Source organism: Nelusetta ayraudi, unplaced genomic scaffold, assembly GCF_046127955.1.
Source record: "Nelusetta ayraudi isolate G7.1 ecotype Tasmania unplaced genomic scaffold, CSIRO-AGI_Nayr_v1 ptg000011l, whole genome shotgun sequence".
Classification (NCBI taxonomy): Eukaryota; Metazoa; Chordata; class Actinopteri; order Tetraodontiformes; family Monacanthidae; genus Nelusetta; species Nelusetta ayraudi.
Window position 1 is genome coordinate 4,257,464 of NW_027466061.1, and position 25,090 is coordinate 4,282,553.

Consider the following 25,090-nt stretch of genomic DNA (forward strand, 5'->3'; position numbering starts at 1 on the left):
TTGGACCAGCATGTAGCCCTTTCAAGTGTCTGTGTAGATTTAGTAGATTTGAATCTCAGTTTTGTTAAATATTATTACGAGTGTTCTGATTATGTTTGTATAATTGTATAATTAAATTACAAAAAAACCGAGTTAAAAATGTTCTGTATGTTTCTAATTTTAATGATAGACAGTATACAAGTAGAATACTCTCTAATCGTTATAAACTCAGTCGATATTTGCGCTACACATTAATTTTGTTTGCTTTTTTGTTGTTGTTGTTTTTTTTTTTTTTTAAAGAAAAAAAAAAGAAAAAAAGGAAAGGAAATAAATAAATTAAAAAAAAAAAACAGCCTATTTATAACGGCTTGTGCGCACGTACCGCACGCTGTATGTGTGGCTCCAGTTTGTGCCGCGCTGTGATTTTCTATTGGTGCGCTTCTGGCGCGTCGTGGTATCTGATTGGTTCCTCTGTGGGTGTGTGCAACCACTCACTTGACCGTTGGAAAACCTCGTTGGCCGGCGCGCATTGTGGAGCCCCATTGGCCAGGAATCTTCAGTCTTCTTTATTACCAGTGGCTAGCGCTGGTGTCATCATCTAGGAATGCGGAAGTCACGCAGTCTACTGAGTCACCGTTGTGTCAGCTGATTCTTCCTGAGTGAGTAACTCGATTTATTCCTTACAATTAAGTAACAACTGGACAGTATGTTGCTTTTGGCCAGTCTTTGCCCGTCCGACATTGTTCGGGCTTTATGTTGTCGTGTCCAGGTCGCCGGTCAGCGGGGAATTACACGCCAGCATCCCGTGGTGCTACTATCGCCCGGCAGCTAGCATGATGCTAACGTTTGCAAACAATGCTAACACATACAGGCACGCTCAGTGATTATTAAACTAGTTGCTTCCAGAGGGGAGAGGCCAATCTGCGGGGGCAGTTGCCTCCCGCTTTCACTTTCACCATGGCGTGTCTGTGAACTTTATCCCCGTACCACTCGTTCACACCTGTTGTGTCGTCATAAGGCGGAGCACCTGCTATTCATAAACAGAGTCATTAATTTTGATTAGCGGAAGCGTGGACTATCAGCCTGGGTAATACTTTTTGTGTGTTTCACATTTACTGTAATTCACTATTGCCGGGCAAGGTAGGAAACAAAACCAACAAACAAGGACTTGTCCCATTTTGAAAATACTTTATTTTCTGCGTGTTCTGCTTCAAAACCAAATTTAAATGAGGAGACAAATATCAAGCAAAACGTTTTATATTTATTTTTACATTTTTTTTTTTTTTTTTCTCCCAGGTCGATTCGTCTCGTACAGAAGAGACATTATTTCATCATTTTATTTCAGAGAGAATTTTAAGTCGTTTTTTCACCATTTAAACTTGTCAAAGAAATATTATGTTAGGCATAATAAGACATGTTTAGTAGCCTCTGAGAATCCTGTGTGCATTGTGCAGGGAAGGCATTGGTTATAGATAGTAATTTACAATTGTCTGTCCATACAGAGAGGCGTACTGTCAGGCATAAATATATTGCAATTATGAGGCATCTTTGAGTAAACTTTGACTATTCTGGCCAAGCAAAATATATCATTCGGCACAAAATTCTGATAGACGCACTACCTAAACCTTTTGAGGATGTTCTCCACTGCCATTAGCCTTCTTTCTAAATGCCCATCTTTTGGAGGGGCTATAAAAGACATTTGATACATCCGGCTCACACCAGATGACATCAACCACCCTGAAACTTCTGTTTGTCCCTGTTTATCTGCTGCTGCTGAACCAAAAAGGGTGGCGATGGGAAAGTACAGTATGATTTTGATAAAGAAAACAAAGAAATTAAACTTGTATTGACACTGAGTACATTTGTTATTGGCAGAGATGTTGATTTGCTCCTGTTATACTTTGACAGGAGTTAAGCAAAAACAATTGTTTTGGAACTCGTTTTACTTCGAATATGTCAGACAGAATTCCTCTCCTTTCCAAATGTTGTCTGTAGACCTTCATTCCCATTGATACAGCAAGCCGATTTGGAAATTATTATTGTTATGCTGGAGTAATGCAAAATACAGAGAAATTACTTTGAGATTTAAAATATTGTGCTGTGTGACGCTTTCTCGATATTATTTTTTCAAGCAAAGCCGAGCATTGATTTTAAGGACCATACCCTCTTGCAGTCACAATCTTGTTTGCCTGCTATAAATTTGCATTCACATAGACATTCATCTAGTCGGATGAGAGTGATGTTCAGGGCATCACTGACATTGAAAACAACTACCGTAGTCTGACAGTATTCAATTACATTAAAAGTCCTTCACTTCATGACCAGGTTGCATTCTCTTTAATAATCTGCAACCTACTATTATGGTAATTACTACCTAGACTTCATATTACAGCAGCTGTACACCAGTGTTATCCTAAAATACAAGCTTGGAAAAAATAGTTTAAAATCTGCTTAATAAACACAGTGCTTTTTGGCTCTGAGTATTGATCTTGAAGAATAAAAATAAGCAAAATAAAGAATGAATTCACAAATTTATGGGTTATCGGCTGCAGTACAATCACTGGGCTGACTGGTCATGATTCATTGGGACCTGCATGGTTCCGTGGAAGATGTTGAATCACAATCACATACTATCATCCAGTTATCACTGTCAGAAACAGTACAAGAACCTGAACTAGTTCTACAAAGTTTGGTCTCTTTTCCATCGTCCATGAAACACTGTGCTTTTCAGTCTCATCTCTCAGCTTTTGTAAGCAGTAAGGCGTTCATAGCCAAAAAAAAAGATATGGTAAACATGCACCCGGGTATCGTACAGATATCAAAAGTGAAAGACTAACTTGTGTGCTTAGTCAAATTAAAACCAGAACTTAATGCAGAGTGAAAGTCCACTGTTATATATAGACGTCTTTGATATGTTTCGTATTGGTCTTTTTACATATTAATAAAAGCCTTACAATAATGATTGAATTGAAACATTCTGTCTATTTCGCAGTTGAAGAAGATGCTACATAAATAGATTTTTTTGTTTACAATTTTTTATTTATTTATCTTATACTATTAAAAAATACTTTTTTTGCATGGTGCAATACAACTGCCAGTCCTCAATGTGATATTGTTCAACTTTGGAAACAATTATGACTGTTGAGCCAGTCAGCTCTTTACTGATGACGGAGTAGTCATAAAAAAGAAAAAAGTGGCCTTAAATCACGAGTCATGAGCGGAGGTGGGCGCAGCGTAGAAAGTCCGTGCCCTGTAGTACGGCTCCTTTCACTTTGAGAAGCCTGGCATTAGAGTGGGAGGGAGCAAAAGTAAGCAATAGAGACAGAGCGAGTGAGCAGGAGAGGGAGGAGGGAGAGAAGGAGGTATGTCATGCACTGGACTACAACCAGTGTGTGTTTGGGACACGGCCACTTGTGCTTGTTTGGAGGGCGCCCGCCAGGCTTCAGCTCAACCTTAGCGACCATAGCGTTTGTGGATTCAGCAGTTGCTGAAGGTAAGAGACGTCGGCTTCAGCAGCGGGATTATCTGAGCTGAGAGAATGTTTTTTTTTTTTTTTTTTTTTTTTTTTTTTTTTTGTGGAGCTGTGTGCAAAAGGGGGTGTGTCTGGAGGGAAAAAAAACAGGGAAGTGAGACGTTCTGTTTTGAATCAAGTTATTCCTCAGTCATTCTAAGTTGTTATTTTATCCTTGCGGGCACAGACAGGACAGCACGGCCTAGTTGCGTCTGGCCGTCTTTGAGTTTGACCCTTTTTTTTATAACAAACTTAACCCCATACTTCCTGAAAGATCAGCAAGAGCGCTTGGTCGAGTGTCCGCGTGCAACTCAACTTCTGCACTCATTTACTGTCAGTGTGTGAACTTGTCCCTCTACTACGCGCGCAGCCGCTGCAGCGGTGCACACAACTGTCCGGACGCCCCAGAAAAGCTCCGATCCAACCTGAGAATGGCAGCCAGGGCCAATCCTGCTGTGTTGGGTGTGTGCAGGAGAGGTTTCCATATGTGTTGTCTACTTCTATCAACACGCTGATAAGCACCAAGGAATGTTGACTTCGGGAAAAGAAGCAATCTCTTCTCCAGCTGGGTCATATTGGGTCAGGAGTCCTGCTCCAGGGTCTCCAACGCGGATTCCTCCGCCCCCTCCTCACACATGTGCTTGCATGTTTGTGCCGACTGTGTTTACATAGATGTGACCTTATTTGTTCCAGCCAGCAACTGTAACGTCACCCGGCATACACCGTAACCCATAACTCGTAAAAATGTCAAGTTAGGTGCTTCTGAAAAGCGTTCAATGTTGTTTTTTTTATCGCCAGTTTTCCTGCAGCAACCGTGACTCACGACCTCCCCACGCACACGCCATGCCTGAACGTAGTGTGTTTGTGTTTTGGCAGGAGCTACTGCTGGCACCGCAGAGCCCAGTGGACGGGAGGCGAGGGCGGGACCTGAAGAGCAGGGCCTGGGGCCGACTTTCCACAGCTGGCAGCATGGTGAGCCAATCGCATCGCTGGGGAGGAGGCGGCGCCTGTGTTTGTACTCCACTCTAGACTTTTAGATTGCTGCTAAAGCAAAGCGCAGGCTTTCTGAACACACACAAACACACACACACACACACACACACACACACCCTGCGAAGATAAATGACTGGTGAAGTCAGAAATGGCACAATGCTCATGCAGGCCTTAAAGCTGTGCAGGGTGTTGCAACACATCCAGTGCCAAACATGTCGGTATGCAATGTCTCCTGTCTGGTTATCCAGTCCAACTGGACTTAGTTCACTTTTCTTTTTGTTTTGTTTTAAAAATGCAAAAATCAAGTAAACAAAAAATATCCCATGAAGAAAGTCGGGCAAAGACTAATGACCAACTAAAAGATTACAGATTTCTACCACTCGAGGCTATTTATAATTTATTTTCTACTAAGATGTAGGTTGCACTGCATGTAAACCAGAACAAACCGGCTTGCTTCATATCCTCTTTTGCCTCTGGTGTCGCGAGTAATGGACGTCCAGCGACCAAACAAGGGCAGAACAGATGCATCCATCACTGTTTTGTGGAGAAATATCAAGCCATGAAACAGGCACATGGTAAATGCACTGCACTACACTTGTATAGGGCTTTTCTGCACCTGAACAGTGCTTCACAAAGGCCTTTCATACAGTCACACTCACCTGCCAGGCCCATTTGGAGAAGCCAGTGTCCCTGTCTTGACATTTCAACATGTGGCACCTCTCTGTATTATGACGACACGGTTAGCAGCTGGGTGACAACTTTATTGCGATGTTTGTTTCATTCAGTGACGTGCAGCCAAATCAATAGAAGCGACGTGTAGCTGGTAACAGATGTCACAAGTCTTTGATGCCACAGCAGTTGCCTGCACTCTACTTTAGCACATGCTAGCTCTGTTTGCGTTCCATGCGCACGAGCGCTATGCTGTTTACAACATGAATGTTCTTGGCTGAAAGTGGAAGGCAACATGCAGGCAAGTAGCCATGAAGTCAAAGTTTTGTATGTGTCCCGCTGCAAAGGAAACGCTTTTGTACAGTAAAGTGCTGAATCCATACATTTTTCTGTTGATCGCCCCCTAGTGGACGGTACTCACCTTGATTTGAGGTTCAGTCGTGAGAGTGACTTAGAATCTGATTTTATTGCCAGGTTTGTGTAAACTTACTAGGAAGTTGGCTCTGGTGTTACAGTCTTGGACACTACTAAGAGGAAAGTCAAGGAAAAACAGAAAAATAACTGCGGTGCTACAAGTTGCTGCATGCATCTTGGTTTCTCTTCGAATCACAACTTTTGAGTACCAACGCAAGGTGGGGAGTGTCTTGCCTAATAGTGCAACTAATCGTGGGTGTGCAGGCAATAGTTGTCCTTTCGCCCCGATAAATAAGCATTAGGCATCGCAGACAGTTGGGTGGGAATGGCTTTTATTAATTACATATTTACCAGTTGCATGAATTTAACCAAAAGTTCATCATGGTTTCAAAACGTTATATTGTTTGATTTTTTGCATACATATTTATTTATTTATTTATTTATTTATTTATTGATAACGTAGAGCTTCTATTTTTCACTAAATGCCATTGTTTGCTTTTTTTAAGCTAAAACAGATGAGAATTCTAAGATAGGGGAAGTGGAGACCAGATGATCAACAAATTCCCCCTGAAACTACCGGCTGCAGCTTTTGTGGGACAGAAATAGGAAGTGTAACTGGAGGATGTGTGTCCTGGAGTTCTGGCCAACTGGTTCCACAGAATGCCACAGTGGCTGGCCGCCCGGCTCTCAGCCTTTTTATGGGACACGCAGTCGAGCGCTGGGCTTAATTGATGGCGGAGGCTGATGAAGCAATAATGTGCCCACCGGGGCATGTCGGAGGGGGGGGGGGGGTGTAGGCAAAGGCAGACCTCCGTTAGCGATGTTAAAGTTCACTTTTCCACATTTCCAACTTCATGGTTTGACTGACCTACGCATGCCTGAGTCCGGAGTTGGTCTCGCTCACTTGTTGTCATCACGCTTAACAGCTGAGCAAACAGATGAGCAATGTCGCATGAGCAGCATCAACGTGTGCATCCGGTCACGCTCATAACACTTAAGAATGGATGACAGTTCCACCGAACGCAATTCTTTTTGCTGATCCAAAGGCGACATTTTCGTTCCTGCGGCCCTTTTGCTCCCCAGGTAATCTGATCCTTTTAATCTCGTCTTGCGAAGCTGCGTTTAATTGCTTCCCAGCCTGCAGCTCCTCTGTTGAGGTGAAGTGGGAAGTATTGAGTTCGTGCTGCTGTCCACTCACACCGCTGTGTTGGTGGCAGGATAATATGAGCACGGAAACGGGGACAATGGAGTTATTTTACACTGCGCACGGCCCCCATTGTAGCACGCTGTGCAGAGCAAGCAAGGGTAGCCGCCTGCTTAACGTCAGGACTGTGTGTTTGGTTTTCTTTTCTCCTCAAATGCCCTGTGAGATGCCGATGTTTGAAGTATTGAGCTGTAGAGTTGGAACTAAAATGTGAACTAAAGGTGGTTTCTGATGTTTTTGAATATAACTGGAACTAATGATTGATGGGTCCCCTGATTCTAGCATTGCTTAAGTTCTGCCTGGCTCCCCTTTCCTCCTCTTTACAGCAGAACTGCATGATTATTGTAGTTGGTGATCAGTGGGGCTCTTTTTTTGTCACACACCTGGCACCCAAGTCATAAAATGAGCGGGCAAAGTATTGGATATGTCATTGCACTTATTGCTTTACAACCCTTCATATCAAGTTCAATTGTGCTTTAGCCTAAAAGGTCAATTATGCCACACCTAACTGTAGATAACTGCTGTTGCTCTTCCCCAAACAAACCCTGTCCTTCTCGTACACACCACTGTGACTGTGTGTCAACGTGAAGGCTGACACTTGGTGGTGCCTGGCTGCCCTGCTTTCCTAAAATAAAATCTCAGGCACAAGAAGTCAGAATCAGTGCCAGACCTTTGCCTGGTGAGGGCGGGGCCGCCCAGACACTGGTGAGAAAGTCAAAGGCCACAGTTTGGACTTTAGATCCAATTCATGGTCGGCGTTTGTATGTTTAACTGTAAATGAATGAGCACATTTGAAGCCTCATTGTTACCCTTCTGTTCAATGCCTGGTTATCTCTGCTTTGCTCCTAATTTAAGGCTAAAAGTATCAAAAATGATAATGGGAGTCTTCCATCTACCCCTTTAAGTAGAAAGTACCTCTTGCTTCCAAACTGATGAGCTTGCGCTTTTCCAATTATGAGGCATATTCATTGGGATTACTGCCAAAGAAATTCAGCACTGCCAACCGAGTTGCTGAGCGATTTTATTATTTTTCCCTGCTGTCAGACATCAGAATACAACAGCAAAACCTGTCAGTGGTTTCTACATTTATCTATTGACGCGCTACGACAGCTCGCACAGGCAGTCTACTTTAATATCCGACACAAATTTATTCACAAACCCATGTGCAGCCAACTTGCAGCACAGAGGTTTTCTTTTTTCTTCCCACCGCCCATGTATAATTCTTTCACTTCCTAGTTTAGTCACAGGTTTAGCATGTGACATTAAAATGATTTCTTGGTCGGGCTCTCTCGGCTTGGGGAAGAGTGCGTCATTGCAGCCTAGGCCTGAGTCCATTTACCTGATGAGATGGTCCACGGCTATAAACAAATGCCTCCTGCGGCATGGGCCCCTACTTCTAGTGATGTGCAGTATATATTGTACTATATAATAGTGACTTTTTTATACATGCAATATTTGTATCATATATGAATTTAATATTTATGTATGGAAAAAGGACAACTTGAAGCTGACAATCACTGCTGAATGGAATTGGTCCAGAAATGTACCTTTTCATTTTACAATTAATGAAGCATTACACATCTGTCACACTGAAACTACACTTCCAAACCTGTGTAATTAACGTTACTACAGAATAACGTGGTTTCACTTCTCATCTTTTACTGCAGAAGACCTACTTTAATCATGGCAGCTGCTTGTTGGATGTGCACCGTAAATAGGTTGAAAAACCCCCTGAAATGCCCTGCTGTTATGTAACCCTAGACACGGTTGTACACCATGTACCCTAAAATCAGCATCAAGCAGACGCTTTTAAATAAAGCATTATAGTATTTTTTTTTTTGTCTTCCTGCTCGTGTGGCTTAGAAAGCTGTGTGTTTTCCATCATGCTGTAGAGTTCAAACCCTGATCATCAGCATAATTGCTTCTTGACGTCCTTTATGCTACCAGTGTAACCATAAACATGCATGCAGACATGCGCATGTAGCCTGCAGTAGCCATAGCCAGCTGGTAATTGTCCCGCCTTTGCATCCAGGCTTTGTATTCTCCGCTATATGTGCGTTACATAACGTGGGGTCATGGAGCGAGGGGCTGTCACGATCTGCCCAGGAGGACGTAATGGGGGGAGGGGTAGGCAGGGTGGAGGGGAGGGGAGAGGTAGGGAGGGTGTCCCCCTGTTCCGTGTGATCCGACTGCACGTTCACGCTATGCATTCAGTGACCTTCACCAGTCCTCGGCAGGTGCAGGAGTGGAGAAAAGCATCGCTCACCGCAGAGACATGCTGCTCCTGCAGCCGGGCAGTGCAAGGAAAAGGCACACACACACACACTGAGGATGGATACGTGGCTGGAGATTGCTGTGTCACTGTAGATCTCTGCATGCACTTCCTCTCACCCACCACTGCAGCGCTTTTCTAATGGGACTCTTTCCAACCAACCACAGGATGCTCTCTCTCTCTCTCTCCCTCTCCCTCTCTCTCTCGCTCTCTCTCTCTCTCTCTTTCTCTCTCTCTCTCACACATGTGCTCTGCCAACAGGTTGCGTTTTGCGTTTGTGCGCAGCGTCCCTCTAGAAAGCCTGCGACCTGCGCGCTTTCTAGAGGGAAGAAGAAGCTGCTGGCAGCAGACGATGCGTTCGCGGCTGCCGGAGCATCTTCCCGGATGCTGGCGGTACGCTCCGAGCTTTGCCGCCTCGTTGCCAAGGGACAGGCATATTTATTAGATGTCGGTGAAGGGTGAACTGAGCAAGGAGGGAGGGAGGGCGGAGGGGGGGGGAGAGAAGGAGGGAGGGGAGAATGGAGGGAGGGAGGGAGGAGGAGAAGCGCGAGCCATGTGAGTCTGATGAGAGAGGGAGGGAGGTGGATGCGCATGCAGAGGGAGGAGTCTAGCATCAGGCACTCCCCTCGCCCCCTCCCCCTCCCAGTCGGTACGGAAGGCACATCTGCAGTCCTCCCATCACTCTCGGCCACGGCTGGCGACGCGGACCACCGCTCCTGCTTCGGAATATTTCCCGCTTTATCCCTCCTCCTCCTGCTCCTCCTGCTGATCCTGCTCCTGCTGTCCTCGGCTGTGCAGCAGCGGCTGTCTCTCCAGGCACCGGCACTCTCGCGCTCCCTGCCACCGTAGAGGGGGAAGGAAGGAGGGACGGAGGGAAGGAGGGGCGTTCTAGAGACCGGCGTGTCGTGCCACACACGGCAGCTCTCGGGAGGAGGTGGGGGTGGGGGTGGAGGAGGAGGAGGAGGAGGAGGAGGAGGAGGAAGAAGGCGCGTACAAGAGGTGGCGGCGACGGCGGCGTGGGACAGGAGGAGGGCTGGGAGCAGACGAGAGGAGGCGCTGGTGGTGGTGGTGGAGGTGGTGGAGGAGGGGCTCCGGCAGGGAGAAGAATGGTTATGCCGGCTCCTCGTGCGCCGGTCGTGCTGCTGCTGCTGCGTGTCCTCCAGGCACAGCCCCGCCTCTCCTCGACATGAGCCTCGCAGGAAGGGTGTCCTGCTCCATGCTCAACTGCTTCGTAAGTTCACGCCCTTTTTAGTGTGCGCGTGGTGTGTGTGTGTGTGTGTGTGTGTGTGTGTGTGTGTGTGTGTGTGTGTGTGTGTGTGTGTGTGTGTGTGTGTGTGTGTGTGTGTGTGTGTGTGTGTGTGTGTGTGTGTGTGTGTGTGTGTGTGTGTGTGTGTGTGTGTGTGTGTGTGTGTGGCGACGCACGTGAGGGCTGCGGTGGTCGGCCGGCGGCGAAGCCGTAATGAAATTGCCTGCTCATCAAAGGCTTTGTCGTTACCGCCATCACTGGCGCTGCCTCCCTCTCCAGCTGGAGAGGATGCGAGCCGCCGGCGATGTGATTGGCAGGCGGAGAGGGAGGCGCCACCATCAGGAGTACAGGGTGTTAAAACGTGCGAGGGAACGCGTAGTGCCGACCGGTCCAGACAAAGCGGCGTCGTGGGTTCACTGCAGCGAGACCTGCGGCGGCTGACGGATGCAGAACAGGTGTTTTATTTTTAGTTCTGCTCCTTGAGGACGGAGGGGCGAAGAGATTGATTGCTCAGAAACACAACAGGCTCACTCGTGTCCTGTAGTCTCAGTGATGTGTTAGCTGAACTAGATTTAACATCTCCACTGTCAGTTATGTCAGACTTGCCAGCCCTTTTGTGATTATGTTGTGTTTTTGGTTCTTTTATCTAGTCTAGAAATATGTTTTCCGTGCCATTAGCTGCTACATATAATACTGGGCTTTCATCAAGTCCTTTCTTCTTACTGTAGTTTTTTTTTTTTTACTCATTCTATGCCAAGTTTTGCAGTCATGTTTTGGTTTCAAATATCTCTGGAAAACTAGCAATTGGAATTTTTGTTGTAACTATGTTACAAAGCAAAACCGTTCCAATCTGTCAGGTTTAAGGTCAGACTAGTGGGCTGGTTAGTTCATCAAGTCTCGTATCTGTGTAATAATTACACATACATAATACCTACACTAACATTCTGACATGGTGCAAGTGTATGTTTCCTTTGGTGGATTTCTTGTTTAGATTTTAAGGTCGCTGGCATTTCTCCTCAATATTCATTGCAAAATATGGGGAGGTGCTTCAATTCTCGTTTTGGGCTTAAGTCTGGAGATAGCCACACTGGTCCATCCAGTGGGCTTTGTGATCAGACATGGTTAGGCTGTGCACAATTTATGGCCTCTGTTTAATACGTCTGTGGTGCAGCTGAGTCAGCAGTTCCCCTTCTGCGTCACAGTCTGTATAATTTAGTATGCTTGTCCTCTGCCTCTAAAGTGGACCACATATCGGTCTTGGGGAGACAGTTGCAGTATGGTGCAGAATTTTCAACATTGTGTTTGTCCAGCCATAGAGGGGGGAGGAGGGAGGGGGGAGGAGGGAGTGTCTCCAGTTACCTTTCCTTTTAGTTTCTATCTATCATGTTCTCTCCCACTGCAATATATTGTCTGCACAAATGGGACTATAAAAAGCCAAATTGAATTGGTTGAGATTTTTCCATGACTCGGATTCTATTAGAGACCCAGTGGCTAAATGAATTCAGAGTGTAAGTACAGACAAAAGCTTTCACGGATATGCTGAGACACTCTGCAGGGCTTTGCATTAAGCCTTTTGTGACAAAAATGTCAAAAGACACGCATATGGCATCAGTTAGGACATCAGAAAGGGGGGACGGGGCACTGGGGGTAACAACAGCAGCTTAGTTCTAGCGTTGTCACAAAGACGGTGAAGCAGCCCTCACTCACTTGGGGAGGAGCTCCAACTGCGTACAGCTTTGTTTACATCGTGTCTTGCTCCGTGACGTGGCAGTTTTCAGCCTTAGCTACTCATTCTGCAAATCCTTACAATTGGTTTTGAACCGTCCTGCTGAGCACCTGAAACAGACTGTTTTGTAGCTGGCATTTGTCAACAAATGGATGTGATGAATACAAATACACGCCCTTAAACGGCACGCAGGGAGGTCAGCGAGACTTGTGGCTTGTGTACTTCGGAGTATCTAAAAAAAAAAAAAACAGTGCCATGGATGGGGTTCGCCTCAAAGGAAACGAATAATTATCGCAGCGGCCTCCAAACAAGTCGATTTCACTGGCAATTTAACTGAGATAAAGTCAAATGCTGGCCACACACTGCTTCTCTCCCTCTAGAAATTCTCTGCAGTAAATGTAACACCCTATATATTTTGTTCTATTATCTGTTTTGTCTGTCAGTACACCTGCAGTTCTAAGTTATTTCAGTACAAATGGCAATACTTCATTCCATCTACATGAATTATCTGGTAATCCAAGACTAGAGAGCGATCTACTAATTTTTATTATTGTATTATTTTTAATATTCTAGTATTTTCTCTTAAAAAAAACAGACAGCCATTGTGGAACGCAACACTAAAGTACGCAAGGACTGGAAAAAAAAAAAAAGTCAAGAGTTGTTGTTGTGGTTGAAGGAAGCCAACCCCAAATCGTTCTTGTTTTATTGAGAATCACTTGCTTTGCTATGTAAAGATAAAAGTACTCTGTGTTCTCTATCACTTTAAATTTTTACGAAGTTCCAGGTAATCTTCAGTGAAACATCTGGATTTGCTTGATTGAGTTTATTGTTGCTCTTTCATTATTGCAAATTTTAAAAGAAAAGAAAAGAAAAAACAAATCTGTAAATGCCCCCCCTGGAACTTTTAAGGAAGATGAGCCAGTTAAATAATTGTGTAAGTAGAACATTTGTTAAATTGTCCTCTGTTACTGCAACATGACTAGTGCTGGGCAGAGGTGCCTTATTTTCAGGAAGGACTCAAGTATTAGAATTTTGCATTAGAATTAAAGACACTGTTCAGGAACACAGTGCCCTCTATGGGCGTGCTTCCTCTAGCACCTACTCGGCTCAGCTTGGGTCGGTTTATGGGCGTTTCCACTAGGTACTAATCTGTTAGAACTGTTACCAATACTATTTTAGTACCTGCTCGGCTGAGGTGCCAGGCTATGCCAGGCAGGTGCTAAAAAGTGATGTCAGTGGAGAGCAGGCCACTGATTGGGTAAGGTTTTGACAAACATGACAGTGAGTGAAAACTTAAAGGCTTATAAAACAGTGCTATGGCCAAACAAAGAGGTGCTGGCATTTCAGGTACACTGTTAGCCATCAACGCTAATTCTATGTTCTGCTTGTATTTTGGGTTTGCTGCTTTCCAAGTTCGCTTCTGAGAGCGGTTGAACACACATGGGTGAATTAAGCTGCTGCAGTGTTTTGTGTGGACCCAAGTTGTGCGTTGATTCTGTCCAATAATAAACGATTTTGTGATTTAAGCGATCGTTTCACCGTCTATACTTTCTCTGCTATGGCAGTGTTTTGATACAAGTCAGCAGTATTAAACAAAGAATTTGAAGCCCAACTGATGTGTATTTAAAAAACAAAATCATCATAGATACAAAAAAGTAAAACGTATGAGTCCAGGGACACGAAAAGCATACCAAAAGTAATTACACCAACAATGCCAAATAATGAAATATGTGCCAGTTCAGGGGACACTGTATGAAAGCATATGTTGTTGACATATTGTTGTTGTTTTTTTTTAAGATGCCCAGTCGGCGACCATCAGCATATTATACATTACTTTTGTAGGCTTACTTTTGTGTCTGCACATTTAGAAGCCACTACCAATGTGCCTTCGTTACAATCTGCACCAGAGACTAAGAGAATTGCGCAAGACCACAACCCGTAGCACTCTGCCTGCAAATTGACGGCAACTGTTGTAGCAAAGTCACAGTGACTTGGTGACTCGTTGTGGTGGTGGTGGTGGTGCAGCCACAATTCCTGATACTGAAACAGACAAGTAATAATCTGCCGCCGCTAAAGGGGCATTTGTAGAACGGTGGTTGAAAGGCAAAACATGATTCACAAGGTTGTACGTTGCTTAGTCATCTTCCCATAGTGTCCTCTAACTCTGGGGAAGAATATCTTCGTCTCAATCAAACTGACCTGCGCCTCCATTCGCTCTCATCTCCTTCCTTTCCCCGGTGGGATTCATTTGTCCTTAGTTCACATGAATTAAGTCGAATAACCAGCCTTGTAAGAGCTGGCAGGGGACCTTACCTCTGCATCATGGAGAGGGGTCTCTAATCTGCACAACTCTGTGGTACAAAAGCCTCAGTCAGATTAAGTGAATAATCTGGTGAGTAAGAACTGCAAATTGTTTTCAAAAGCTTTAGAGCTAAAATAGGTTGTCGTATCCACGTATTTCACTCTCGCTCTAACCTGTTTGGCCTTTCTCACGTGCAAGCATACAGCGTTGCCTCACATGCATGTCAGCTCCTAATTGACACCATTGGAGCAGTCGCTGTCATCGAGGTGTGTTAGCCACTCTCACCCAAAATATCTGTGAGATGCATTCTGTGAGTATGCATGTCTACTGGCTCCAAGTGTTTTTGATTTCTGGTGGGACAGAAGTGGAGGAAGGGTGGGGGTGCCCGAGGCAGTGACGAAGCAAAAAGAAAAGAAAAGCGGTGTTTGGGCGCAGGACAAGCTGTGCTCCATCTTTGTGAGCCGGCCCCAAAGTGAGAGCATTTCTCCTCTCTTTTAATCTTCTGTAAGCTGATTGTCTGCCTGGTTGTGGACGCTCTGCAGCGGACCAAAAATTAGAAAACAGACGCTCTCACCGCATTTGTCTCTGTAGATGCAATCACCAGAGTTTTCAGGTCCAGCCGCTTTTTAGCCCTGCAATGGGACTCCTGAAGGGCGTCCGCATGGGACCCCTCTGTCCTGCTGCAACATTCACGTCCCGCTGCTCAAAATGTGGCTCAGTCTTCCATCAGGCTCCGTCTCTCATTTGGTTCACACTGCTCTTGTAACTTTTTGCGTGGCTACATTAGCCCCCTCGGAATCACTTCAACGCATTAGTCCAAGTCACATGTCATGCATGGTCTGTGTCGTGAATTTATGCTGCCCAACTTTTTGTCAGCAGATTTTTGCTTTTAAGCACACTGTGTTCTTTCAGTTCTGTCGCTGGCGTACAATGTCAGGGTGACTCCGTAAGGAGGGAGGTGCCAACTCTCTCCATGCAAGCAGCCAAGTGCAGCAATCAAGAGAGAGGCTGGATTATTGATAACATGATGGGCATGTCTTCCTGTTAGAGGATTAGCATTGACTTTTTACACAGGGACTTCTTACCTGAAGCTTTCCACAATCATTTATGACCGCTGTCTGGCAGGCCACACTAAACCCTGCCCTCTTTTTTTTGGAGGGAGGAGGGGCTTTAGAATGTTTTTGGACGGGAGTCCGGTGGTTCACATTGCCCAGCAACAAGAGCCCAGATCGGCCTGTAATGGCCTGACCCCTCCACCGTGTCTCTGACTGATAGCTGCTATAATCGTCCACCTTTTCTCCAGTGAGACTGAGTACAATTGATGAGGCACAGCTGGCTCATCAGTCTCCACACTGACCCCTGAATCAGGCCGCAGGTCCAGGGTTCAGCGCATTGTTTTATGCAGAGACTTCGAAGCCGCTAACCAGGGTTGATCCGGCAAAACAGTCGGGCTCAAAGTTTGTTTTCCTGGAGATAGTTCTGGCAGATTCAGCCGAACTGTTTCATCTCTTGTTTTCACCTCTGTGCTTCCAGTGCAAGCCGTGCACGAATGCACTGCGGCGCTGGAAAGGCCACCTCACTTTCACCAGCGTTGCAATACGACGTGCACCGCAACACCGCAGGGCGTTTAAGGATAGACGTTTGCATTCCACACGGCCTTGACACTCAAGTCACCCCTTGGCTGCCACTACTGCTGCCATGCAGAACAGCTGGTGCACGGCGGAGTGGGAGGGGCAATGGTTGTTTACCCATTAGTGTCACCCACAAACAGACCTCATCGGACCGGGAGAAAGAGTCCCTGACGACTGAAAGACGTGAGGCTTTGTTCTGCCTTGATTGATTGATTGCTTGAGCTATTGATTGCTGATGTACCGGTTGAACTATTGATCTGTGATATAGTAGAGTCTCCAAGAAGGCGGCCTCTCTTGACTTCATACTTGCGTCAGTACTACCCTCTCGCATCCCACACACACAAAATGTCTTATTTGTAGTAAGGAAAAGGAACGATTGTACATAATAAAAGCAAACCTTGCCATTCTTGATGTCCTCTCTTATCTCTCTCCAGTCTATTCAATAGGCCTTTGCATGATCCGTCATGAATTATTTTCTGAAAAAAGGAAAGGACTCATGAGCGTGCATAATTTACGACCTCCTCCTCCTCTAAAATAGCTTTGACCTCCATATATCTTGGTATTGTCAGATGTCTCCCCTCCACACAGGCCCCCACCACACACACACACACTGTTTCTTGAGATTTCAAAATTCAAGCATTGAAATAACAACCGCTCACAACCGTAAAATTCAAATCTACCTGAAAATGATTGTTTTTAAGTAAACTGACCATAGCAACAGTAAGCTAGCCCTGGGCTATTTTCTTCTGACGTACAGATCACAATAGGTTGTGCTGTTATGAAGAAAAAAAAAACATCACAGGCACCTGCGTGAATAAGCTGAACTAAAGGGGAAACTCATCCTATTAATATTTAGCATGCATACAAGAATGTAAATATCCAGGTGTCTCCATGTGCAAGTAAACACCACGTCCCCGGTGTGATCAAAAGCAGGAAAAGGCTCATTATCAGGAAACTGAAGTCCTCGCTGTCACTGAGTTGAACCTCAAATGTTGCACTTGGTGCAGAGAAATGAGGCTCCTGCCTTATTGTGAGTCTGTGGCCTGACTGACGAGTCAGTTATTGATATTTCTACTTTTCTTTTTGCCCAAGACTCCTGTGCCTTTGAAATCAGCTGTCAGGTTAATCACCAAAAGAGAAAGAGGGGGGGTGTCACTGTAGGATGTCTATCTGTTACCAGTGGGTGGCCTGCTAATCATCAGGTTTTATCAGCAGTTTGGACCTTCAGATGACAGATGTAATGTTTGCAAACGTGGCAGGAGGTCGGCATGGTACCGTCAGAGGCTCCCCTGCTATCGAGGATGACACTTCCGTTGTGTTTAACCCTAACACACACACACACACACACACACACACACACACACACACACACACTTCCTGAATCTGAAGTCTTTCACAAGCAAGAAAGCCGAGATGTAATCCACTGGAGATAGAAATACACCAGTCCAAAGTCCGCCTCCACCTTGCTGCCATTCACAACTCCACTGCTGTGCTCATTCATGAGCAGCCACAAACATACGGCCGCGCTTAGATGGAGGGGCTGCATCAAGCAGCGTAGCATTGTCCTGTGAGCCAAAAAAAAACAGACTGGGTTCACCTTGATTCTGTCGCTCGGAGTGCTGGATCCCAATGATGAGAAACAGACTTTGAAGGGGAAAACAGCAGAAAAACTTGGACAAAGACAAGTTATTGTTGTATCTCGTTAACTGCTTGTCAGAGAGTAATCAAACACTGCCCTGATTAGGGAAAGGTAACGGTCAGGTATCATTACCCTGTGTGACATCACAAAGGGTTGTTTTCCAGTACCTTTTCTCCTTTCTCAGCATGAAGACACAGGTTCACATGGTGCTATTAAAACTTGACTCCTTTTGCTTGACACAAACTTGAAAGATTCTTGCAATTATAAACCCTTGCATGTTCCTAACTTTTGATTAAAAAAAGACAATTACATGTGATAATAAATAGTAATTATAATACAGAAACTGTGTCACGTGTGTTGTGAAACTAGGTTACTAGCATACATGGGAACAAACTTTGTATCTCTTGAAAAATAATAAACAACTTCCGTTGTCTTTTATCTGATGCGATTGAAATGTGACCTACATTTGAAATGAAGGTGTGCTAGTTGTGAGAGGAGGTGAAAGGCAACAAGGCAACTCCCTCCTGCTGCATCCTCACCTCTGCTGCTTGTTGAGTTGTTGCAGTCTAATATTAGCCAGTTATCCATTCTAAACCCGATAGGACCCGATAAGAACGTTTGAATTTTTATCAGTAGCCTTGAAACAGGTAGGGTTCCGTTAAGCCAAAGCATTTGGCTGCGTGGTTCCTAAAAGGGGACCTGATTGTTTGAAACGCTCGGGAAGTAGGAACTGTTGAAGCACGTAAAATATTTTTCTTAGTCCCAGTTTCTCTGTAGTCAACAGTAATGCCCACTCGACAGCTTTTGGGCACCTGATAACTGGCGCTATCTGTCATTTACACACTCATTAACTTCTTGCACAATCACAAGTCAGTGTAAACAAGGGGAGGGTGGCGTTCAGCACACGGCTTATTTCTCATCAGAGTGCCATTTGTTTTCATAGAGTGAACTTTTTTTTCCAGTCGTCACGCATGACCTATTTTAAAGTCATTTTTGGAAGTCTGGCGTGTCAATATTTAATCACCTGCGTGCCGCCTTGCGAGTTGGATGAGGCGGATCGCGATTTTCCAACTGGCACACTTTCAAACGAACCTGCCCGATAAATGGAGTAGAATTGTAAGAACATGTACCTTAGTTCTCGCACTGATTGTGAAATGGCCTCTCCCATGCCTCAAAGTCGCTGTTATTAAAGTGTGCCCGGCCCGCGTTTTCTCTTTTTGAAAACGCATCGCTGAAGGTTCTGCTGTTTGTGCGTCCGACAGGGTGAAGAAGGGCCTCCCAGTCTGGAGTACATCAAGGCCAAGGACCTGTTCCCCCAGAAGGAGCTGGTGAAGGAGGATGACAACCTTCAGGTGAGCTGGACAGGCCTACCTTCAACATTTTCTCTACATGTCCAGTGAGCAGTGAGCAGTGAGCAGGCTGCTTCTCAAGCGGCAACTCCTGCTGCAGCAGGGGTGTGCTCCACTGATACACCCTGATGAAAGTATGCACAGTTCAATTGCCAAGATATTACTCAGTCACAGCTCAGGAGGCTTGATGCCAGACGCTAAATGAAGGATGAAGACACTGACCAGAGCTTTTTTTTTTTTTTTTTTTGTCTTGTTTCAACACTGAAAGCAGTAGAGCTGATAAGCTTGTATAGAGCAAAACTAACTAGTGCTGACACCTCCTGTGACTGGTACAACCTTTTGCAGATATAGCAGTAAAAGCAAAGCCAGGTTTTATTTTATTTTAAATCCAAATTCATTACTAGACCACTCGCTGAGAAGAAAAATGATCATTGTAAAAACATTTAGATCACTAATTTTCTTATTTTCAGCAGAAGGCAGTATGATGCCAGTCAGTCAGCATTTGATTGTCCAATCTGCTGACCGTGATCAGGAAGCTGTGTGCCCCTGTTGTCAAATGCCGGGTGTGCAACAGTAGATCGCTATTGCTAACGATGCGTGTTATTTTTTCTATATCTGTTCGAAGTATTTCTCGACCTGCCCTGAATTAAAGGTCGATGACAAGGTCGCAAAAAAAACACGCCTTAAAAGACGGCAATAAATAATTGAACGTTTGAGTCGGTCCTGAACTGCAGCTCCTGCTTGATTTCTTCTTCTTCTCTTTTTCTTATTTCTTTTCTTTCTTTAAAGCAAGCATAGCGAAAAGACTCGAGTGAGAGAAAGGTCACGCAGCTCTTTAACGTTAACGCCTGCGAAGCCGTTTTCCCATCTGCCGCCTCCTCTATTTTACGCACGTTTTTGCTCTGCTTTTGGTGTGTTTGCCGTGTGCAGGCTCTGGCTGACAGCGCCTCCGACAGCTGTCTGCTGCCAGAGCTCTCCCACAGGCAAATTACGGGCATCCCTTAGCCCGCCGCATTAAATACCCCGCTGCCCCCCCGCACCCTCCATCCCATCCCCCTCCCGCTCGCTCACAAGCCGTAGTGCACGCTCACGTTTGCGTGCGCACACGTGCCTGTTCTCACAAGCAGGCTGCTCTGGAAACCGGAAGTCACGACTCCGGCGTGTTTATTCACAGGGTTTCTCTCGCTCGCTCGCTCGCTCTCAGCCCCTCCCCCCCCCTCTGTTTTTCCCCCTCCCCCCACCGCCCTCATCACTTTCTCTCCCCCCTTTTTATTCATTTATTTATTTATTTGCAGATATTTCCTCGGCAGAAGGCTCTGCAGATGAAACGTGACACTCTTGTCTTCTGCTGCACTTGGTGACTGCCGGTGACTCATGCACCTACTTTTGGAGCGCGGCTCGTTTCTGATGCAGCCCCCGGCCAGCACAGCATGTCAACTGTGGCACTTTGTGCAGGACGTGTTGGTTCTGTTTTCGCGTCAGAGACTCGGTGCTTCTGCCGCCGGCGTTTTCCGACTCACGATGGACCCGAGAGCGCTGCAGGACAAACATTTCTTCCAATAAACTGTATCAGCACCTGTGATTTCCAGAGATTCTACATATTTGAATAATGCATTTATATGTAAAGTGTCTTTTTATTTTAATAGTTGCCTCGTTGAGTTGAGCTAGGCTTAATTTCCAAAGCACAGATGTGCAGATTCATAAATGATTCTTTTCCGCACGTCCGGGTGTGACGTTCCAAGGGGTTTGCAGCCTAAATTTGGCTCTGTCGCTGTTCCTGTGCAGAGTACTATGTGCTCCATTTCCCCTGCGCTCTTCCCCTCATCATGCTCTCTGTTCCGCCTCACGCGCTGAATTTTCACTTCAGAGACGAGCAGGTGCAGCGATAAATGTCAGCGTTATTACAGCCGGGATATTTTTTCAGCGCGAGCTCCGCACTTGTCGTCAGTCTGCTGCACTGACACGTTCACTTTTGCGCCCGTCCATCACGAGCTTTTCAACCTTGTTGGGATCTGTTTCACGCATTGTCTTAATTTTTTTTTTGCGGCAAACCCCGCTTGATCCGACGAGCGCTAGCTTGTGTTTGTAGGTCAGTCAGATCTCACATCCAGCTCCTGCACTCGCTGTAATCAGGCTGTGCTTTTAACAGCGTCGGCTAATGTATTTGAAGCGAGGCTGATTTTTCGGGCATCTTAGCATAATCCCCCCCCCACCCCCTCTCACCCCATCTGCCCCGCTTGCATGTCCTCCCATCACATGCACCAGCGGGTCCTTCCTCTGCGTGACTCAGCAATGCATGCTAATGCAGGATGAGGTAATGTTGTCTCTAAGCAACGTCGTCGCTTGTCAAAGCCGGCAGCGGAACAACGAGGGCCAGATTGCCATTCCCACGTCGAGTGCTTGTGCCCGAGCAGCCAGAGGTGGCCCAGTGTATTCAGATAATCACATGAAAAGCGAGGGCCGAAGTCAGTTGTAAGGAGGAAAATCTGAATGGGCTGCGAGTCTGAAAGTGACCACGCCGCGTGTTGGTAAACTCTGATTATCACACCGACTGGCGACATTGTTCCTGAAATGGCTAAAGCGTAGCCGCCACGTGTCCCTTCCACAAGGTCGGCTTGAAAAGCCAGCGGCGAGCCTCGGAGGTAAATGAAAATGGTTTTCTACCGAGCTCGGTAGGGAACCAATTATCTAAATGCATTGTTCCAACCGGAGAGCGGACTTGGCTCGGCCTGTAATGAAATGTGTACAAGTAAGAAACGTAGCTGCAGACATTTCTCCTCCACAGTCGCGCCTCTTGTCTCCCCGCCGCTCATTCAGGTCCACTAACAAACCCTCTGTGCTCACAAAGGTCCTTCTGTACAACCACTAGGCGCTAATTGGACAGCTACACGTGCACGCACAGCCCTCCCCACGTCCCCCCTTCTTGTCTGCTCTCTTTCTCCGCGATTCTCCAATATTATGCCCATTTTCAGATCTTTATTTCCAACACCAGACTCCGTTGGAGCCCCACATTAATCGTTAATGTCCCAGAAGAGCTCTATAGGTCCTCACTAAGCGTCCCGTTTAGCCCTGTGCTCACAGTGTTCCACTGACACTCTCCTCCTTCCTGTTAAATCGGATGCTTTTGTCTTTTTACATGTCTGAAAGGCCACAAAAACAAGCCGGCTGGGGGCGGCTTTAGCTGGGCCAGACACCCACCTCCAGTGTCACCTCCAACCTTGGACAGGCGTCAGTGATGTACAAGTGCTCACAAGGAGCTGAGCACAGACCAGTGTGATTTATCCCTCTCTTTAATTGAAGGAAGTCCAAAAGGGAAAGGGCGTCACACTGACCAGACACTCATACATCAGTGTTAAAAACCTTTTTGGGAGTTTGGTGTAATATGGGACTTGGACAGGCCCGTGGCTCCAGTTCCAACTCAGATACAGCAACTTCTCTGTCTAAATGCAGCCGACATTTATCGTGTTCCTCCTCAGTGTTTGTTTAATAATGTAAAAAAAAAAACACAAAAAAAAAACTCTTAATCTACTGACACAATGCACTATTCATAAACTATGTCTGCAGAAGTTGTTACGATGTTGAGGATTGAAGTCCTATTTTATTTGAAGCACATTTTTGTTCTTGTTTCAGTTGCATTTTTTTGTGACTTTGAATAATTTTCAACTGCCTTTCTGAGCCGTTATCAGGAAGGTCTTCAGGTCTAGGTCCCGCTAGACTCGAGAAATATGCAGTGTTTTGGCTTGTGAAAAAATGCCAAATATCAACAAGAGCATTGGCTTGGCGCCTTATTTCTGCATTTTAAAGCCTCTGCCGACTGGGAGGGTTTCAAAGTGAGGGTCTTGCAGGTCTTTCTTTGCCAGTTGACACCTGATGTTCTCGCTGCCCCCAAACTCATGTCTGGCTGCTGTGTTCCTCCAGGTGCCGTTCCCGGTTCTTCAGGGGGAAGGGGTGGAATATCTCGGCCAGGCGGACGAAGCCATCATAGCCATCTCCAACTACAGGCTGCACATCAAGTACAAGGACTCCGTCATTAACGTGAGTGCAAGTCATGGGCAAACACACTGAGGGTGAACACTTGGGTTTTGCTTTCACCCAGCTTTTCTCAACTGGTCGGTCGAGGCTTCGTGGGGAAGTTTCCTTCTTTTTTAAAGGGATTTTAATATTTGTAGAGAAAATGTTGGGAATTTATTTGGCAGGACACACAATTTGATTCAATAATTTCAATAATTTATTTGCTGGACATGATAGAAAGTGGGCTGGCGTTTTTTGTTTTTGCGTAGAATAAATTTGAGTGTTGTTGGAATTAATTTGGGTCACGACTTCATGATAATGAAAAAAATGTGGGTCCACCTGTTGAGACTCCACCACTGGAGAACCACTGCTTTAGCCCACATGCCCGGGATTGCCTGTGTGATCGCCCCCTGCTGCTGGACCTGCCACATAAAACCAGTGGCAGGAAAGAAGAGGCTACTGTGTAGTTTGGGCACACACAGGCTTTTTCCTTTTCCCCCTGGCCATATAAATTTTTAGGAAAACACATTGTTTTGTTTACAGTGCAAAGGAAGCGAAGGGAAGGCGGAGTAGCGCATGAGGTGCCCATAAAGAAGTTTTTATAATAATAAAAATAAAAGCTTAGTTTGCCTAAAAAGTTCTTTATTGGGGCGTTGAGGCTGCGAGACGCTCTGACCCCCGGAGAGGACTGGGTGCAGAGGTACGTCCTGACTGCGGTGGCCCGCGGGCCCTGCTGGCACCACCGCTGACCAGCTCACCCCTCGCTGACGTCAGGACAACTCGCTCGCAGACAAACTGGACGATTGTCTTTTCTCTGGCGTTGGCGAGCGAGCGATCCTCCCGCCTCCTTGCTCGACCCTGCTGGTGTTTTGCAGACTCTCTCGCTCCTGAGTGAGATGTTGCACGTTCTAAAAGGAGAGCGCTGGGGGGGACTCGCTCTAGCTGGCCGTCCGTTTGCTCCCCTCCGACCTTAATGAGAGAGGCACATCAAAGTATCTGGTTTCGACCCGCTTGGACAGAGTCCTGCCTTGACCCCAGCTGGACGGCGAGCTCCGCCAGCGAGCCCCAACCTCTCACCCAGCCACCCCTCCACCTCCCGCCCCCCACCCCACGACCTCTGAGCTGTTTTCTTGCCCTTTGCTCCTGCATGTGTTTGTCTTTCTGTCTATGATTTCCATTTGGCCTGTGCTGCCGGTAGCCCGCCCCATCAGCCGCTCGGCTTCCTTTTCATCCTCCGACCTCTGTTTTTCTTTTGCGTTAACCTTTTCATTTCCGTCTCGTCTCCGTTGAATCCTTTTCTTTTTTTTCAGTTTAATTATTTTTCATTTTGTTCCATTTCCTTCTGTCTCGTGTCCTCCTTCCCTCCCTCCCTGTCTCTCTCTCTCTCTCTCCCCCTCTCTGTGTGTGTGCTTCATGGTGTCACTGTGTTGTAGACCTACCCAGGTGTGGACAGTGAGATATCTGTGAGTACTATGAGACAAAAACACCACCACTGCCACAGTCTAGACAACATAAGTCATTCAGCTCCTCTTCAGCTGCTGCCGTGCACGCGGGACAAATTGCCATTTTCATTCAACTCACTGGGCTGATTATCACTCTCTGTAAAGCTGCTGTGGTGCAACGTGTCTGCTGACCACACAGAGTTCATAATCAAGTGCTACATTTTGCTCTCAGACCAGGCTTGTACTTTTTCAGCATGCATTATGTATTGCATGTATCTTTTGCCATAATAAACTTGTATGGGTGCCTGCATTAAAAAAAAACAACCTCTTAACCCCTTGGCTTTAACCAACAACTAGATAGAAATAAAGCACAGTAGATGTTGACTCAGTCTGATGTAGAAAAGAGAACTGTTGTGTTCCTGCTGAAACCAGATCTTAGTTGGGCTTAGCGTTTCTAGCCTGACCGAAGTCAGTCCAGAGGCTGGTCCCCTTTTGTAGATGGCCCGACTGCAGTGAGCCCATTTAACGCCTCACATCTGCTCTGTGTCTCCCCCTACAGGTGCCTCTCAGGCTGGTAGAGAGCGTGGAAAGCAGAGACATGTTCCAGCTGCACATCATCTGCAAAGACTCCAAAGTCGTCAGGTAGGGACGGATGCACCGCTACAGAGCGCACACACGGCACAGAGGCCTGCTGCACGTTTG

General features: G+C 46.1%; 1 protein-coding gene across 6 annotated transcripts in view; it reads left to right on the forward strand.

The window, feature by feature from the left end:
* Positions 1-490: 490 nt before the first annotated feature.
* The window catches only part of mtmr4 (myotubularin related protein 4), a 37,815-nt gene continuing 13,215 nt past the window's right edge, over positions 491-25,090 (forward strand). Inside the window, exons 1-6 of one of the 6 annotated variants that reach the window (XM_076020142.1) lie at positions 491-638; positions 4,367-4,462; positions 18,849-18,938; positions 22,854-22,970; positions 24,380-24,409; positions 24,948-25,030. In XM_076020142.1, coding sequence (XP_075876257.1) covers positions 4,460-4,462; positions 18,849-18,938; positions 22,854-22,970; positions 24,380-24,409; positions 24,948-25,030 — 323 coding nt within the window. In that variant the 5' untranslated portion in view covers positions 491-638; positions 4,367-4,459. Of the gene's footprint in view, positions 639-3,301; positions 3,473-4,366; positions 4,463-10,123; positions 10,274-12,912; positions 12,949-18,848; positions 18,939-22,853; positions 22,971-24,379; positions 24,410-24,947; positions 25,031-25,090 lie in introns of those variants that run through there. The other 5 variants (XM_076020143.1, XM_076020139.1, XM_076020138.1 and 2 more) reach the window with 5 other exon arrangements.